Source organism: Emys orbicularis, chromosome 1, assembly GCF_028017835.1.
Source record: "Emys orbicularis isolate rEmyOrb1 chromosome 1, rEmyOrb1.hap1, whole genome shotgun sequence".
Classification (NCBI taxonomy): Eukaryota; Metazoa; Chordata; order Testudines; family Emydidae; genus Emys; species Emys orbicularis.
Genome location: NC_088683.1, coordinates 345,586,370 through 345,604,438, shown reverse-complemented (window position 1 = coordinate 345,604,438; position 18,069 = coordinate 345,586,370). Strand labels below are relative to the sequence as shown.

The 18,069-nt window shown below is 45.6% G+C and overlaps 1 protein-coding gene across 2 annotated transcripts in view; it reads right to left on the bottom strand.

The window, feature by feature from the left end:
* The window catches only part of NOX4 (NADPH oxidase 4), a 157,691-nt gene that overhangs the window by 14,229 nt on the left and 125,393 nt on the right, over window positions 1-18,069 (bottom strand). The window contains exon 14 of one of the 2 annotated variants that reach the window (XM_065413060.1): window positions 3,228-3,347. The exons of the other annotated variant lie outside the window; for it this stretch is intronic. Within the exon in view, the coding sequence (XP_065269132.1) occupies window positions 3,228-3,347 (120 nt within the window). The remainder of the gene's footprint in view (window positions 1-3,227; window positions 3,348-18,069) is intronic. 2 annotated transcript variants of the gene reach the window in all.

The window sequence follows — 18,069 nt, the reverse complement described above, 5'->3', positions numbered from 1 at the left end:
CGGTCTCCTGACTGCTCCGATCCCTATACACATCCCCGCCCCCTGACAGGCAGTCACCGGCAGCGGCGGGAAGCGGAGCAACCAGGGGCGGCTCTATGTTTTTTGCCGCCCCAAGCACTGCAGTCAGGCGGCCTTTGGTGGCATGTCTGCGGGCGGTCCGCTGGTCACCGGGATTCGGCGGCATTTCTGCGGGTGATCTGCCAGTCCCACGCCTTTGGCGTACCCGCCACCAAAGCCGCAGGACCGGCGGACCTCCCGCAGGCATGCCGCCAAAGGCTGCCTGACTGCCTCCCTCACAGTGACCGGCACGCCACCCCCCCGCAGCTTGCCGCCCCAGGCACGCACTTGCTGCGCTGGTGCCCGGAGCCGCCCCTGGGAGCAACGTGGCCCCAGCCTGCTCCACTCCGCCACCTCCCAGCCGCGGCCGTCCGCTTCCCACCGCCGGTGAGTGTGGGGAGGTTGGGGAAAGGACGCCCTCCGCACTCACCGGCAGCGGGAACGGGAAGTGGAGGGATGCGGTCCCAGCCCGCTCCGCTTTCCTTGCCCCAGCCCCAGCCTCAGCCATGTCGCTGGGGAGAGAGGGGGTGTTGGGGAAAGGTCCCGCACTCACCTGCGGCAGGTAGCGGAGCGCCGCGGCTGGGAGTTGGCAGAGTGGAGCGGGGTGGGGCTGGGCTTCTCCGCTTCCGCCGCTGCCGATGAGTGCAGGGGGGACTGCAGGGCCCCCAAAATTGCCCTCCCACAGCTTGTGCCTCCTAGACCCTGGGGGGGGGGGGAGCCCCTGAACGCCCCGGATACCCTCTGCCCCTTATCCAACCCCTCGGCCCCGGCCAGGCCCGGCACCCTTAACACGCTGCTCAGAACAGTGTGTCAGAGCTGGGGGGAGGGATAGCTCAGTGGTTTGAGCATTGGCCTGCTAAACCCAGGGTTGTGAGTTCAATCCTTGAGGGGGCCACTTAGGGATCTGGGGCAAAAATCAGTACTTGGTCCTGCTAGTGAAGGCAGGGGGCTGGACTTGATGACCTTTCAAGGTCCCTTCCAGTTCTAGGAGATAGGATATCTCCATTAATTTTTTTTTTTTTTTTTTTTTACCGCGTTGTATGCAAACCCGCGTTATATCGGGGTAGAGGTGTACATGGTTGGGTCTACCTACAGTAAGCTATGACGTGATAAACGTGCAGTATCATTACACAGCTAAAGATGTGTGTACGACATGCCATGTCCACTGATACGCATGTTACTGAATATTACTACTTGTAATTAATCATTAATTTATAGACACCTGACCCATGCCAAAAAACTTCAGACTCTCTTTAAAAAAAACAATCATGATTTATAATAAATAGGCAACATTTATTAGATACCCGAGTGGAGCTTACCCAGGCTGGGAGACCCCAGCTGCTCAGAAAATATCAAAATCAAAACCAAACAGACAACAAAAGGCTGCATCCTAGTCCTGAAGGATACCCCGATATCCTCCACAGCTGCATGTCCTTAGCAAAAAGGGCTTTGCCTGCCTACCCCCTCAAGTTTGCACACAACAGTTATCATTTTCACCCCGCTGATCTCAATTTCTATGAAGGGACAAAAAACAACAGGCAGCCTATCCAGTGGACAGGTGCTCTGTATTGCTGATATCCTTACATATTAACAGCAAAACATATCTTGCTGTTGCTACTGTATAATATTGCAGTGCATGGAAGCAAGATTGGTTCACTGTAATGCTGGGCTATGGCATGCAGTGTTTGGAAGCGTCCCATTTATCTGATATTGAAAACATTCACTGGACACTAAGCTGCTGTGGCAACGTCTGTACAAGCCTTTCACTGCCTCTAGTAATATGCTGATAGAGGCAGCAGTCTCATTACCTACTGCTGGCCCATAGTTATGACGTGACGTTTTTGCTCAACGCTGTCAGGGATAAATCCATCCTGGAGAAAATAATCAGGATATCCATCGGGACTCCAGTCTTTTGGCAGCAACGAAAATGCACTTCAGAAAATGGTACTCCCCGTTCGAAAGAGCATGACCTCAAGAGGTCATCTAGTCCAGGCCCCTGCTCCAAGATGAACAATTGACTTTCAGAGATGAAAATTAGTAGGGAACCTGTTAGGTTCTTTGAGGGCTGCACAGGGCACCAGGAGCTGCCACATAAAAGCCTGATTTTCAGAAGCGCTGAGCACCCATGACTCCGACTGAGATTGAGGGGAGCTGAGTGAGCTCAGCATCTCTGAAAATTGGGCTTTAAAAGGTTTTAATTTCACTCCAGCTACCAGCTGATCTCTGAACAAGTGCGTCATGTGTGAATTGTAAAACACTTCGTAAGCTAATTTCAACTGTAAGCTCTTTGGGCCAGGGACCGTCTTTGCTCGGTTTGTACAGTGTCTAGCACAGTGGGGTATTGGCCCGTGACTGGGGCTACTAGACAGCAGTGTGATACACGTAATAAAAATAATAATGAAGCTATCTCCCATTGTGTAAGAGTGGGATTGGTAGAAGTTTGACAGCCCCGGTGACTCACAGAGAGCCACTGAAAATTTTGTCTTACTGGATTTTAAAATGTTTTAAATTAACAATAATAATAATTTTAAAAGAGGCAATTAAGGTTAGGATTTTCAAAGGGGCTTAAGAGAGTTAGGTGCCCAAGTCCCATTTAAGTTCAATGGGAGCTGCATGCCTGACTCCTTTGAGTTCCTGTAAAACTCCTAGCTTAAGTGTTCTTGAAAATGATAAGCAAGGAGCTGTGACTGAAGCCAAATATACATCACACTGATACTGCTCAACCTTCCCCACGTGAGGAAAATGCACCTCAGTCCTGACTCTCAGCACCCCTGTTATCTCTGTCCCTGACCTTACTCTAACACAGACTGGGGAGTTTTCTAATTAAAAGGTTGGGATTGTAAACAAATATCCCCATGGACTTGGCAGAGCTCAAACTCACTTTTCACTGGCAGTTGAATGGGAAGCTCTGTCTATAAGACCTTTAGGGACCACTGTCCAACCCAAAGTACTTTTTCAGCATTGCACCTTTAGCATTCATTGGGCATGAACAGCCAGCGTGAACGGATTTGGGATTTTCAATGGCAGACCTCAGTCCTCCTCCCTGTTCCTCTCTCCACAGGAGGGCAGTGTTACATGAATAGGTGTTACGCACATGCTGGAAGCATTTACAATATGCAACACGGAAGTAACTCTGGGAAAATGGCTTTAAAGAGGTTAGGCTCACATACAGCAGCGTGTTGAGTATTGATGCGAACGGAGTTACTCCAATGCCTCCAGCCACACAGAGGCTAACCTCATAATTCAAGGATTCTTCAGAGGGACTCCCAAAAGGACCGTCTATGTATAGCCTGCAGAAAAAGCAGAAATACTTTTCAACAAACACATTAAAATACAATACAATAAAAAGAGTGCAACGAATGTAAAGCCTCTACAGAAACAGTTTAAGTTAAATATTATTTCTGGGACTCAGAAGATGAAAGCTTTCCCTGGGAAAGCGTATGTGGTGGAGGCTGTAGAGAGGAACCTAGGTCAAGACTGCAAAAAAAAACCCTAGGTATACCGAATCTCTAGAGACTCTGCATGATTACATGTGATGGCACATTTCTCAATGATGTGGACAGAGAGGGCCAAACTATGGCTGCCCTACAGTGGAGACAGTAACAACATGGCTGGTTGTGTTGGGGAAGGCAAGAAGCACTGCCTTGCATTGCCCGTTAGGCTAGCAGTCCCAGAGGAGGCCTGCTTCCTGAACATCAGGCATGGCTGAGATGGCTCAACTGCCTACTCTACATTTTCATAAGTGTAGCAAGATCCACTCCCCTGCAACCTTCCCCTGGTGTCCATTATACTTCACATGGGCATAATGACTCCAGGGAACATAGGGGTGATATTGCACATTCTGATCATGCCCAGGAAGAGACATACATTAGCACAAATGATACAGTAAAAGACTATAAAAGGATGACCGAATGACCAAGAATGGCAACAGGGTGTGACACCTCTAGCATTTCAATTAAAAAAAAAATTAAAAAGGGAATTTCAATAGGAAGTCTGCACTTAGGCACTTTTGAAAATGTTACCCTATGTGATTGGGAGCCTAAGTCCCATTTTCAAAAGTCACTGAAGCACTGAGAAGCTAAGTCTCATTGAAAGTCAATGGAATTTAGGCTCCTAAGCCAATAATCACTTCTGAAATGGGATTTAGGCATTTTTAAAAACGTTACCTCTAATTCTCTGTGGCAACTTTGAAAATCCCAGCCCCAGTCGTTAGAAGAATTATAGACAACTCTATAAAATGTGTTGAACAATTTCACATAAATCAAGGTTATCTTTTTATTAATATTTAAGGATTGGATGCAGTTTTTGACTCATATTAGAGAAACCAAACTAACCAGAAGTAGTAAGTATCAGAATAGGTGGACTTATACAAAAAAGAGCTAGGTCTTTGGTTCTTCCTTGCATTACACTTAGTGTAGCTATTTACACTTGTGCAAAGTAAGCATAAAACAGCACCATTTTGATGGGCTCAGGTGTAAAGGTAGGGGAGATTTGAGCCCTTATAGAATAGAATAATAGAATCATAGAATATTAGGGTTGGAAGAGACCTCAGGAGGTCATCTAGTCCAACCCCCTGCTCAAACCCATTAAATCATCTCAGCCAGGGCTTTGTGAAGCCGGGCCTTAAAAACCTCTAAGGATGGAGAGTCCACCACCTCCCTAGGTAACGCATTCCAGTGCTTCACCACCCTCCTAGTGAAATAATGTTTCCTGATATCCAACTTAGACCTTCCCCACTGCAACTGGAGACCATTGCTTCTTGTTCTGTCATCCGCCACCACTGAGAACAGCCTAGCTCCATCCTCTTTGGAACCCCCCTTCAGGTAGTTGAAGGCTGCTATCAAATCTCCCCTCACTCTTCTCTTCTGTAGACTAAATAACCCCAGTTCCCTCAGCCTCTCCTCGTAAGTCATGTGACCAATCCCCCTAATCATTTTTGTTGCCCTCCACTGGACTTTCTCCAATTTGTCCACATCCCTTCTGTATTGGGGGGACCAAAACTGGATGCAATACTCTAGGTGTGGCCTCACCAGTGCCGAATAGAGGGTAATAATCACTTCCCTCGATCTGCTGGCAATGCTCCTACTAATACAGCCCAATATGCCGTTGGCCTTCTTGGCAACAAGGGCACACTGCTGACTCATATCCAGCTTCTCGTCCACTGTAATTCCCAGGTCCTTTTCTGCAGAACTGCTGCTTAGCCAGTCGGTCCCAAGCCTGTAGCGGTGCATGGGGTTCTTCCTTCCTAAGTGCAGGACTCTGCACTTGTCCTTGTTGAACCTCATCAGATTTCTTTTGGCCCAATCCTCCAATTTGTCTAGGTCACTCTGGACCATATCCCTACCCTCCAGCATATCTACCTCTTCCCCCAGCTTAATGTCACCTGCAAACTTGCTGAGGGTGCAATGAATCCCATCATCCAGATCATTAATAAAGATGTTGAACAAAACCAGTCCCAGGACTGACCCCTGGGGCACTCCGCTTGATACCGGCTGCCAACTAGATATCGAGCCATTGATCACTAGCCGCTGTGCCCGACAATCTAGCCAGCTTTCTATCCACCTTATAGTCCATTCATCCATTCCATACTTTTTTAACTTGCTGGCAAGAATACTGTGGGAGATCGTATCAAAAGTTTTGCTATAGTCAAGATATATCACATCCACCACTTTCCCCATATCCACAGTGCCAGTTATCTCATCATAGAAGGCAATCAGGTTGGTCAGGTATGATTTGCCCTTGTTGAATCCATGTTGACTGTTCCAGATCACCTGCCTCTCCTCCAAATGCTTCAAAATGGATTCCTTGAGGACCTGCTCCACGATTTTGCCAGGGACTGAAGTGAGGCTGACCGGTCTGTAGCTCCCCGGGTTCTCTTTCTTCCCTTTTTAAAATATGGGCAGTATATTTGCCTTTTTCCAATCGTCCGGGACCTCCCCTGATCGCCACGAATTTTCAAAAATAATCGCCAATGGCTCTGCAATCAGATCAGCCAACTCCCTCAGCACCCTTGGATGCATGAGATCTGGACCCATGGATTTGTGCAAGTCCAGCTTTTCTAAATAGTCCTTAATCTGTTCTTTCACCACTGAGGGCTGCTCACCTCCTCCCCATACTCTGTTGCCCAGTACAGCAGTCTGGGAGCTGACCTTGTCTGTGAAGATCAAGGCAAAAAAAGTATTGAGTACTTCAGCTTTTTCCACATCATCTGTCACTATGTTGCCTCACCCATTCAGTAAAGGTCCCACACTTTCCCTGACCTTCTTGTTGCTAACATACCTGTAGAAACCCTTCTTGTTACCCTTCACACCCCTTGCTAGCTGCAACTCCAATTGTGCCTTGGCCTTCCTGATGACACCCCTGCATGCTCCAGCAATATTTTTATACTCCTCCCTAGTCATCTGTCCAAATTTCCACTTCTTGTAAGCTTCCTTTTTGAGTTTAAGCTCACCGAAGATTTCACTGTTAAGCCAAGCTGGTCACCTGCCATATTTGCTCTTCTTTCTGCACATCGGGATGGTTTGTTCCTGCGCGCTCAATAAGGCTTCTTTAAAATACAGCCAGCTGTCCTGGACTCCTTGCCCCCTCATATTAGCCTCCCAGGGGATCCTGCCCATCAGTTTCCTAAGGGAGTTTAAGTCTGCTTTTCTGAAGTCCAGGGTCCATATTTTGCTACTCTCCTTTCTTCCTTTTGTCAGGATCCTGAACTCAACCATCTCATGGTCACTGTTGCCTAGGTTGCCACCCACTTCTACTTCCCTTACCAATTCTTCCCTGTTTGTAAGCAGCAGGTCAAGAGGAGCACGGCCCCTAGTCGGTTCCTCCAGCACTTGTACCAGGAAGTTGTCCCCAACACTCTCCAATAACTTCCTGGATTGTCTGTGCATTGCTGTATTGCTCTCCCAGCAGATGGCAGGGTGATTGAAGTCCCCTATTAGAACCAGGGCCTGTGATCTGGAAACTTCTGTTACTTGTCCGAAGAAAGCCTCATCTACCTCATCCTTCTGATCCAGTGGTCTATAGCAGACGTCCACCACAACATCATCCTTGTTCCTCTCGCCTCTAAACTTAACCCAAAGACTCTCAACAGGCTTTTCTCCAGTTTCAAACTGGAGCTCTGAGCAATCATACCGCTCTCTTACATACAATGCAACTCCTCCATCTTTCCTCCCGTACCTGTCCTTCCTGAACAGTTTATACCCATCCATGACAATGCTCCAGTCATGTGAACTGCCCACCAAGTTTCCGTTATTCCAGTCACATCATAGTTCCTTGACTGTGCCAGGACTTCCAATTCTTCCTGCTTGTTTCCCAGGCTTCTTGCGTTCGTGTACATACACCTAAGATAACTAGCCAATTGCCTTACTTTCTCAGTATGAATCAGGAGGCTTCCCGTCTTGTACCCTCCTCCTTGCGTTTCCTCCCGGGATCCCACTCCCCCACTTACCTCTGGGCTTAGGTCACCATCCCCCGGCGAACCTACTTAAGAGCCCTCCTCACTAAGTTAGCAAGCCTGCCTGCGAAGATGTTCTTCCCTCTCTTTGTTAGGTGGATCCCATCTCTTCCTAGCAATATAGTCCCAGAATATCCCATATAGGCAGTGTCTGTGTGTTCGGCTAAATATATTATTCATATGGCAATTATTTAGGAAAACAAGTTACCTTATTTGTCCCAGAACAAACATTCTACCCCAAATTGGTCAGACTTTATACTGAGGTCCCATTTAAAAATAGTTTATAAAGTGTTAGTAGATAATTCCTAGCTATTTTAATAAATGGTTAATCAATTGTTATAGTTATTAAATCCCCAAAGTCAACAGGTAGCTTATAACCATGGGTTGTAAACATCTATAACATCTTCTAGTGAAGTGCATATGACCCCTACTATGAATATCTCTGATATGCTTATAGCAGCTATTCATCATTTATTAACCATTTAGAAACCATTTGTGAATGGAACCTTAATATAAAAAGTGACCGTGAAAACAATTATTTTGATTTAATTGATTTTTAGTGCACATGCACTTACATGCAAAATGAAATCAACATATTAAATGTTTAATTTCATCATTTTCAGTAAAGTTATATAATTTCTCTTCCTAATTCACCATTTATAATGTTTAGTGTTTCACTTACCATCATATATGCCTCTCATTATACCTCCATAATTGCTTTTGCCATTGCACAAAACAAAGGTGCAACAACATCAGAAGTACTGCCAACCTCCCCTCTTTACCTGGTTGAATCTCCTCAAATTAGCAACTGATCCTTCTATAAACTAGCTAGATTTCTTTTTTAAAGTCTTGGGGCTATTACCTTATTGATCCTATTAATGATTTCATAAATACCTTTATGAAATCCCAGTGCTAATCAATATCGGGTCCCCAGACAGCACAGTGATGAGCATGGCACAAAAACAGATTAGGAAGAAATATGGACAGGTAACTTCATTTCAGGGAAGAAATTTAGCAAGATGTGTGCATGCATCTTGTAAAAATAGGACTTTGTTTCTATCTTTTCATAAAATATGCTACAACATTTTTCTCTAGTTACTTAATAAATGTACCAAATTGATATATAAACTATATAAATGGGTAACTTTACTCAAGAACTGTCATCGGTTCAGTAATGAGTGGAGTACAGCAGTTGCTGAACAGACCATTGCAACACTGCACAGCCATTTAATAGAGATGGTAAAGAAGTATCTGTTACCTAAATGAAATAGAAGTGGGAATGTAGATAGCCAAACCGTAATTAATCAAACTGGGATTTGGAACAGAGAACTTTAAAGTATACCTAGACTGCAATGTAAGCCCAGGGTTAGTAGAACTCGAATGAGCAGATCCTGGATTTGTTAACTTAGGGCTTGAACATCAACCCTCATTTGTAACCCCAGGCTAGGAATTGTTGAACCCTGGGTCCCAACCTGGGGCTCCAGCCTCTACATTACATTATGTGGGCTCAAGGCCAGTCACTCATATCCAGCTTGCCTAGCACCCTACCAAAATGTGGCTGCTCTAGCCCTTTGTTCATGATGCAGTGCGGGAAAATTTGACTGCTCACCAAACTTGATTGTCCAGAGAACAAAGAAAGTCAGCCAATGGGGTTTTCGAATATTTTTGGTGGACTCCCAGGGTCCAGTGGGGCTGTGTCTACACTGCAAAGCAATATGGCTTGAACCCTGGGTTAGCACCATTTGTGCATAGATAGACAGGGGGTTAGGCTTGAACCTGAATTCAAACCCTGGGCTTACATTGCAGTATAGACTTACCCTTAGAGAAAATTGCCACAGATGCTTTAATGACAAATAGTATGCCTCTCAGATGTACATCTCATCTGTAAAATGGCACCTCCAACAGCACAGTAATACCTAAGACAGTTGAGGTCTAATTCTGGGGTATTGGTGTAGAAAAAAAATATCTGTACTGAATCACCAGAACCAATTCCTGCAGCCCATAGGCATTCCTTGGATGTTTCTCATCCTTGTAACCTAGCCAGACCCTGCTTAGCTTGTGAGATCTAACAAGATCACAGCCAAGACGATAGGGATACAAGCACAGAGCAAATACTTGCCTTGCATTTTTTAAGAATTTCTTTTTCTTTCTACTACAAAGGTTTTGGTTCTTCCTTGAATATACAGTGTCATGGCCAAAATCATGAAAAACCAAAAGCAAATCAGGCAAATTGGACTTCAAAGATGATGGCCTGGCATCCTTTCTGAGAATAGCTTCACACCACATTGCAGCAATTCCGCAGGCTTGTACAAAGATCTGCTTCAGATGGTCTAAAATCGAGGGCAACGTACTATGGCCTGATCCTACAAAAGGCTAAACAACTCCTGGAAATACTGAATGCCCTCAAATCCCAGTCACGTCAATGGGAGTTGAAGCTGCTCAACACCTTGCAAAACGGGACCCAGAATCAGCAAATTACTTAAAAAAGTGCTGAATTCTATGCCTATTATACAAAGCACTTAAGAATATGCTTAAAATTAAGTATATGCATATGTGCTGCTTTGCTGAACTAGGGCCATAAACATCAGGCTTTATTAGAGAATTCCAAAAGGAGCAAAAGCAAAGCTGCATGTATGAGCAATTAGAGCTGGACCCTGCTTCCATTTAAGTCAATGGAAAAACTCCCATACTGAAGGATCAAGGCTTTACTGAACTGACTAATGATTCAAACTCACAAGCATATGGAGAGTCTTAAGTATCTTTTAAGTCCTGTCAACACTTCCCCCCACTCAACTGATAGTAATGAGAAGTTTTGCATAAAAACCGGCATGGCCGCAAATGAAACCTAACCGTGTTCTATTAAGACAGCCAAGCCAAAGGGAGCTGATTTGATTTCTTGTCTTGAACTTAGTCTCAGATGCATCCTGTTACAGAGAAGTTTTTATTTAAAAACATCATTAATTTAAAATGTATAAAGGGATTACAATCTTAAAGTTTTATTAACTCCCCCTAGCAAAGCAATTCAAATGAATTACCATTTTTCACATTTATTAATTTTCAGGCTTAAGGGTTGCTCAATTATTCTAGCACAACATCTCTAAACACAGCAGAGGGGAAGCACAGGGGGGGAAAATGTGCCTCAGGAAGAATCATGGCATGGTATATATATATAAACCCTCAAAGAAACTTGGAGTGTGGATGAACTATGTAAAAGTATAACACCTCTGTTATATTCCACTAAACAACTGCAAATGCTGCTGCTATGTCTTGCCTTTTTTCAAGGCTTTGGGGAGCAGTTAGGGGACCAGAGGTGATGTTAATGGAGCAATAAGCTGGATAAGGGAGTTCATTTAAGAGTTCATATAGAATTCCGATGAAGGTAGTATCAGAATTTGTATCGTGAAGAAAAATGGTTGGAATCTGAGTATTGAACGTTATTTAAGTTTTGTAAAACACCAGAGGTGAAATCCTAGCCCCAAATAAGTCAGAGGCAAAACTCCTATTGACTTGAGTGTGGACAGGATTCCACCCAAGGAAATGAGTGTTGGTACCCCAGATACCTGACCCAGAGACCAGTTATGCCAATGGACAGATTCACACTCACTTCAATAGGCTTTGGATTAAGTCTAAATAAATAGAAATTTGTAGGTTTTAGTCTCTCCCTCTGTAGTCTGCTAGACCAATACTTACCTGCCTCACAGGGATGATTCTTCTTCTTTTTCCTTTATGACGCTTTTCCTGGTGAGGGTTGCGGCGGCAGCATGGCGAGTAGGGAGGACCAGACCTCCTTTTCCTCCGCAACAGGTTCCAGCTCCTCCTGGGGGATTCCTCAGCGTTCCCAGGCCAGCCAGGAGATATAATCCCTCCAGCATGTCCTGGGTCAGCCTCGGGACCTCCACCCAGTGGGATGTGTCTGGTAGAGTTCCATCAGAAGCCTCCCAGGGGGCATTCTTATCAGGTGCCCGAACCACCTCAGCTGGCTCCTCTTGATCCAAGGAGTAGGGGCTCTACTCCGAGGCCCTCCCAAATGGCCAATCTCCTCACCCTGTCTCGGAGAGTAAGCCCAGCCACCCTGCGGAGAAACCTCATTTCCACCGCTTGTACCTGTGATCTCGTCCTTTCAGTCATTACCCAAAGCTCATGACCACAGTTGAGAATGGGGATGTAGAGAGACCTGTAAACCGAGTGCTTCATTTGAGAACTCAGCTCCCACTTCACCACCATGTATTGGTATGGTACCAGCATCACTGCTGCCGTTGCACCAATCTGCTGGTTGATCTTACGCTCCTGCTTGCCAACCCTTGTGAACAAGACCCCTAGATACTTGAACTCTTCCACTAAGGGCAGCTGCTCCCCACTCCTCCTCCCCGCTCCTCCTCCCCCGCACCTGGAAAGAGCAGCCTTTCTTCCAGGAGAGGAACATGACCTCCGATTTGGAGGTACTGAGTCTCATCCCAGCCGCTTCACACTCAGCAGAGAAACGTTCCTTAACTAACATTTGTAAAGGACTTGGACACACTTGAGTAAAATGTGCAGAACACCTCTAAGATGCGGCCTTTCCTATCCATCCACAAAGCTAAAACTCTCACCCAGGCTCTCATCATCTCACTTCTCAACTACTGCAGCATCCTTTTCCCTGGCCTTGACAAATGCAATCTTACTCCACTCTTATCCATTCTGAATGCTGCTGCAAAGACCATTTCCCCCGTCTATTGCTCTGACCATGTCACCCCTCTCTTTACATCTCTCCTCTATTCCCCTTTCTCTATTGCATCAAACGTAAGCGGCTTCTCTTCACTTCCTGATCCTTTACAGCCTATCCCCACCCTACCTATCACCTCTCATTCACTCTCCAGATGTCAACTCCTGCTTCCGATCAGCCCAGGAGGTCAGTCTCCATCACCCACGCATTACATTTTCAAACAAGTACCTTTGTGCTGTCTCCCATTCTGCCCCTTGTGTTTGGGAGGACTCCAACATCACAAAACTACTTCAATATCTCCTTTAAATCCCTCCTTAAAAACTCTCTTTTGACGTGATGCCTCCAAAAAATTGACAAGAGTTTGGCTGCTGGTGTGCCTAGATAACTGCCTATCATGCTTACCAACACTGTCTCATTGGTTCCTTGTCCCCCCCCACATTTGTCTGTCTGTAGCCATCTCGTCTCTTGTTTTACACTTCGATTGTAAGCTCTTTGGGGCAGGATCTATCCTTCTGTTCTGTTTTTAAATAGCATCTAGCACAATGTGGTCCTGGCCTAGGAGTATGGTAATAAAAATGATAAATGGGACAGAACTGGAACTTTAAATCTGGGTATATCTGGAACATAAATTAGGCATACAGTGTGCAAAGGTATGTGGACAGTTGTTCCTGCCTCATTTTGAATATTTGACCCAATATACAGGTTGCTTAGATTATATTAGTACAAGTTATAGAGGTTCACATTATTTTACCTTCCAAGTAAATCATGTTTGTCATTATTACAGAATACTTGCAACAGCACGGCAAATTAATAAACAGATCTCCAAGTAGTTGTTTGGTCTTTGTAAGGTAATATACTGTATCGTACATTGTAATTTAAACTTCAAATAATTAACCTAAACTCTGAAAGCACTGTGCTCAGAAAACTTGTAACTGTTGACAGCATTTCAATATCCTTAGTCTTTTTTCACATTACACAGAGCAACAATTGAATAACATGGGAGTCCGCCTTGGTTTGGACACATTTCCAGACCTACAATATGCATTGCTTTCATGATTTAAAGTGTAACAAAAGGTGACATCTGGCATGTGAAACTGGAAATCCCCTTGTGTTCTCCTGACATTGAAAAGGACGATGTTTTCATTAAAGAAAACAGCAACCACCTAGACATCAGCTTTTTGAAAACCCAGTGGGTCCAATTAGCTTCATATATTTCTTTTTACATCAGATGTCAAAGTACTAATATTTTAATTCAATTTATATTAGGGTTTTTATTTTGAACGGCTTGTGCTCAATTTCTATCAGATTGACTATGCAATTCTTTCTTTTCAATATCAAGCACTGCTTTTTTCTTAGACCATGCACAGTGGCTTTTAGAGGTTCCCCCCCCTTTTTATAGAATCCGCTTTCTTTAGGGTATTTATTGGTACAATGTCTAAGTTATAATAAAAGGTTTGCTCAAAAACCACATGGAATCAATTACCTTCATATTTTATTTTCACAGAACGATTCCAAATTATTATTTCAGTGTAAGTTCTAGCAAACATTTTGTTTTGAAACATCTCCACTAGATTTCTCTCTTATTGACTGTGCAAATCTTTCCTTTCATATTTTCCCTTAGACCATAAAGATTATCTTCTTTCCCTTCCAGACAGAATCAGGTCTTTTTACTGAGACATGTACTAATCTGCAATATAGAGGTGGAAATTATTCATTTCAGAAGCTATCTAGTAGGATTTTAAAGCATCATACAGGAGAAGCCTGCCTGGGAAATTTCCCAGAATGTTACATGGCTTCCTGAAATAAGGAAAAAAAAATATTAAACAATACCACCCCGCCGCACCCCTTGCATTTATAGGATACAATTTCCAAGTAGGATACAGTGTGTATGCCGACAAGAGTGTGTGTGTACCTAATGCACCTTCAAACCCACAAATCTGTGTACACAAAAGGTAAAAGAAATTCTCTCCTTTTGCAGAAGGACCTCGGGATATAAGCAGGACGTAACTGGGACATAGGCTTTGTTGGCTCTCTGCACACAGGGAAATTGGCACTCAATCTGTGTGTACCAATGGGTGCACAATTACCCAGCCCGCATACAGGCATTTGGAGGTGGTGGACCTGCTGTGATTCTTAACACAGGTGCTTGGGATGGGTTTCCTTTGTTTCAATTTACATTTTTATATCCGAAAAGTAGAATGCTTTAAAATAAGGAGTTGGATTCTCTGCTAATGTCTCAAAGTGTATGTCTACGCTGCATCTGAGAGGTATGATTCCCAGCCCAGGTAAACAGAGTCATGCTAGAGCTAGCATGCTAAAAATAGCAGTGTGGACATTGCATCACATGTGGTGGCTCGGGCTAGCCACTCAAGTACAGACCCAGGGGGCGTTGAGTGGGCTTGGATTCAAGTGGCCAGCCTGAGCTGCCGCCAGTGCTGCAATGTCCACCCTAAGTTCCCTGTAAGCTGCGCGGCCGCCCAGCAGCCTATTTAGTGCAGTGCAGGCACTTAGGGAACCAGCCCAGGAACCTGCCATGGCCAGGGGGAGGGGCGCCTCTCCCCTCTCCCCTGGCCTCCACCTAGCCTGGTCCCCAACCTGCCACGGGAGGGGAGCCCCTCCCCCAGCCCCAACTCACCCTGCAGCTTGGACCTGCCATGGCCCGGACCCAGGCGTGACCGGATTGGGTCCAGGCGCGGCTGGATCGGGCCCAGGCGCAGACCTAGGCATGGCTGGGGCGGCGTGGCACGGCACAGCCCCGGAGCTGCCTGGCCCAGCCCCAGGTGCAGTCGGCGCAGCCCAGGCAGCCCTCCCCCGGCCCAGACCTGCTGGGTCCGGGGGAGGGGCGCCTATCCTGCAGCCCCAGTGCTCCCGTGGCGGGGACGGGCGCCTCTCTCCCCCAGCCCAGGTGCTGCTGCAGGAAGAGCGTGCAGGGGGGAGTCCTCCAGTAGCCCTGGAGCACCCCAAACCCCTGATCCCCGGCCCCACCCCAGAGCCTGCACCCCCAGCCCTTCACACTCTGTACCCAACCCTGGGCCCCTCATCCCCGGACCCACCCCAAAGCCCACATCGCCAGCCAGAGCCCTCACACCCCTGCACCCCAACCTTCTGCCCCAGCCCTGAGCCACCTCCCACACTCCAAACCCCTTGGCCCCACCCCCACCACCTGAATTTTGTTATGTGCACCAATATGAAGCTGATGAGTCACACATCACCTCCATATTGGTGCACATAACAAAATTCATTCCGCACGCGGGTGGGAAAAATTAGAGGGAACCCACTTCTGTTTTTAGTGTGCTAGCTCACGCTGAGCTAGTGCAAGTCGGTCTACCCAGGCTAGGAATCACATCCTCCCAGTTGCAGTGTAGACATACCCAAAGTGGCTGGAGATGGTTGGTAAAGAATCTTCTCTCCTGTGTCAATTGCCCACAATCCCTGGCCATACGATGAAGGAGGGAGTGTGCCGGGGGCACGGACATGATGGAGAGGGCATCAAAGAGGGTGTGGAGTAGCAGCTTTGCTACATCCAATTCTCCAGCCCTAATCTGCACAGGGGCTATATGGCTGTGATGGGATGTACCTACCCTGCACTGGTTCAGCAGGGGTTAACCACACAACGTGGGTCAAGGAGGCTATGCCCCATTGCCCCTGCTGGGCTTGCTCCAGCTGGAACTCAGGTATAAATGAGTAGCTCAGCTCAGTCTGGCTGGAAGCTGAAGGGAGCAGATGTGTGTTGCAGGCTCCTGCAGAGACTGCTAGATCTCCAAGACACAGAAGCCAGCCGGGCTGAGCTCCAACTGACTCCCAGCCGCCTGCCACTACTGATGGAAGAGAGACAGTGGAAGCCTCAAGATGGCCAGACTCAGAAGGAAGGGTAGGAAGTAGCACAGGGGAACTAGACATTGATCCAGTTGTGGAACTGGGGATGGACTTAGCATGTTTTGCAAGGACCCCTGCTGATCCTGTGGTGGATACACCTGCCACAGACAGGGCCCTGGGCGAGTAAGGAGGGCCTGGGTCCCCCTATCCTGGGTGCCACCCAACCCTGGATGGTGGCCTACTCTCCTCTGGCCACTAGGCTGTGCTGCCCCGCTAGGAGGGCAGGTGCCACGGACTCTGACCACTAGGTCGTGCTGCCCTAGGAGCCAGGGCCGTTACGGCAATGTGAGAGATTAGGCCACTCAGGTCCTGAATCCCCTGCCTTAATTCCCCCACAACCCGGTGACCCCCTAATGGGGGTACCTACCCAGTTACAATGGTCCTGAGTTTGGGAGCCACAGTTCCACCCTCTCCAGTCTGTCTGACACAGCAGGCCAGAGTGGAGTATTAAGGCCAAAATGTTCACTCATTCACGGTCAATGAAATCCCCATTCATTTGTATTTATTGATACCACAACATTTAATAAATTAGGCCCCAATCCTCCATTAGTATCCAGTAGCACAGCTATCAATGAGACTCCACATAAGTGCAGTTTTGGGGCTCAGATACCAGTGTAAATACAGAGGTAGACAGATCGAAAAATAACTTTAGAGAGAAAGTGGCCTTATACATAACTAAAGGTGAAATTTTCAAAGATGCTTAGTGCTGGCCTAACTGCTTCATTGCTAAAGCTTTCATTGAAGTTAATGGGAGCAGAGCTAGACCAATGCTGAATGCTTTTGAAAATCCCACCCTTCATTGGTCAAGGCATGATCCTGCGCCAGCTGGGAGGCAATAGGTGTTTTACTGCTAGCTTCTCTCACACCTGCAGTGATTCCTTCATAATTGAATGAAACTGCACAATATTTATTCAACGTACTTAAACAGAGAACCAACATTTCTTATTACTGTCTTTATAGTAGGCAGGTAGCAAGACTTTAGTCCATCTACTTTTTGCAGTAAAAAGGTCTGTAAAAGCCTGTATATGAACTGCACGAATTAAGACGCTTTTGTTCTCTCAAAGTAGTACAGGTCTGTCGCATCTTACGCGCATTTAACATGCAGAAATTCAGCTTTATGCGGTCGGCAAAAAAAAAAACAAAAAAACAAAAAAACAATTTAAATACTGTTCCTGTAGTGCGGGCGATTCCGCCCACCATTACACTCAATGTAATTTTGACTATATGCGGTTTTCGCTTTACGCGCTGACTGCGGAACGTAACCCCAGCGTAAGATGAGACAGACCTGTATGCAGATTTTCTGTACCAAAATTTTTGGTTCAATATTCTTAATGTTATATTAATTTTATTTCCTGAGAGTTTTTTTATTGCTTCTTCACAGAATGTGTCTAAAATATTCCTGTGATTAAATGTTACATATAATTTAATTTCATTAGAACAAGAAATCCAATATTCTGTTATTTCCTTATTACTTTCCTAATTACATCTGATATTCTCCTAAACTGCCTGAGAAATGTTTTTCTCTTCCACAACATTGTCTCATCAGTGTTGCCTAAATAAATAAAAGTTAAACGAGCAAAACATTTACATCTTTAATAGTGTCAGCCTTTTGAGAACAGACTAGTATAACTTGTCTCTCTGAAGGCTAGATTCAGATATAATATAGGGATACCAGAAGGTTTCCTTGGGCATCTGCAAACGCATGTAGGAATCTGAAAGCTGAGGTGTTTATATTGAATCCAGTCCTGAAAAGAGATGTTGAAGGTGGTTGAGGGGATGTCAATTGGATTTAAAATCTCTCCTTTGTATATTATTTACTGATGTATTCAGTGTCATGGTGATTGTCCATTTCCTACAATAAATTATAATTTAGTTTTAAAATAGCCAACAGTAGCAATGCATTTTTCCCTGTTGTCCTGTTTTTATTACTATGGGAACTCATAATCCCCTGTATTACGATGCTTGGAACCCACACTGGAGT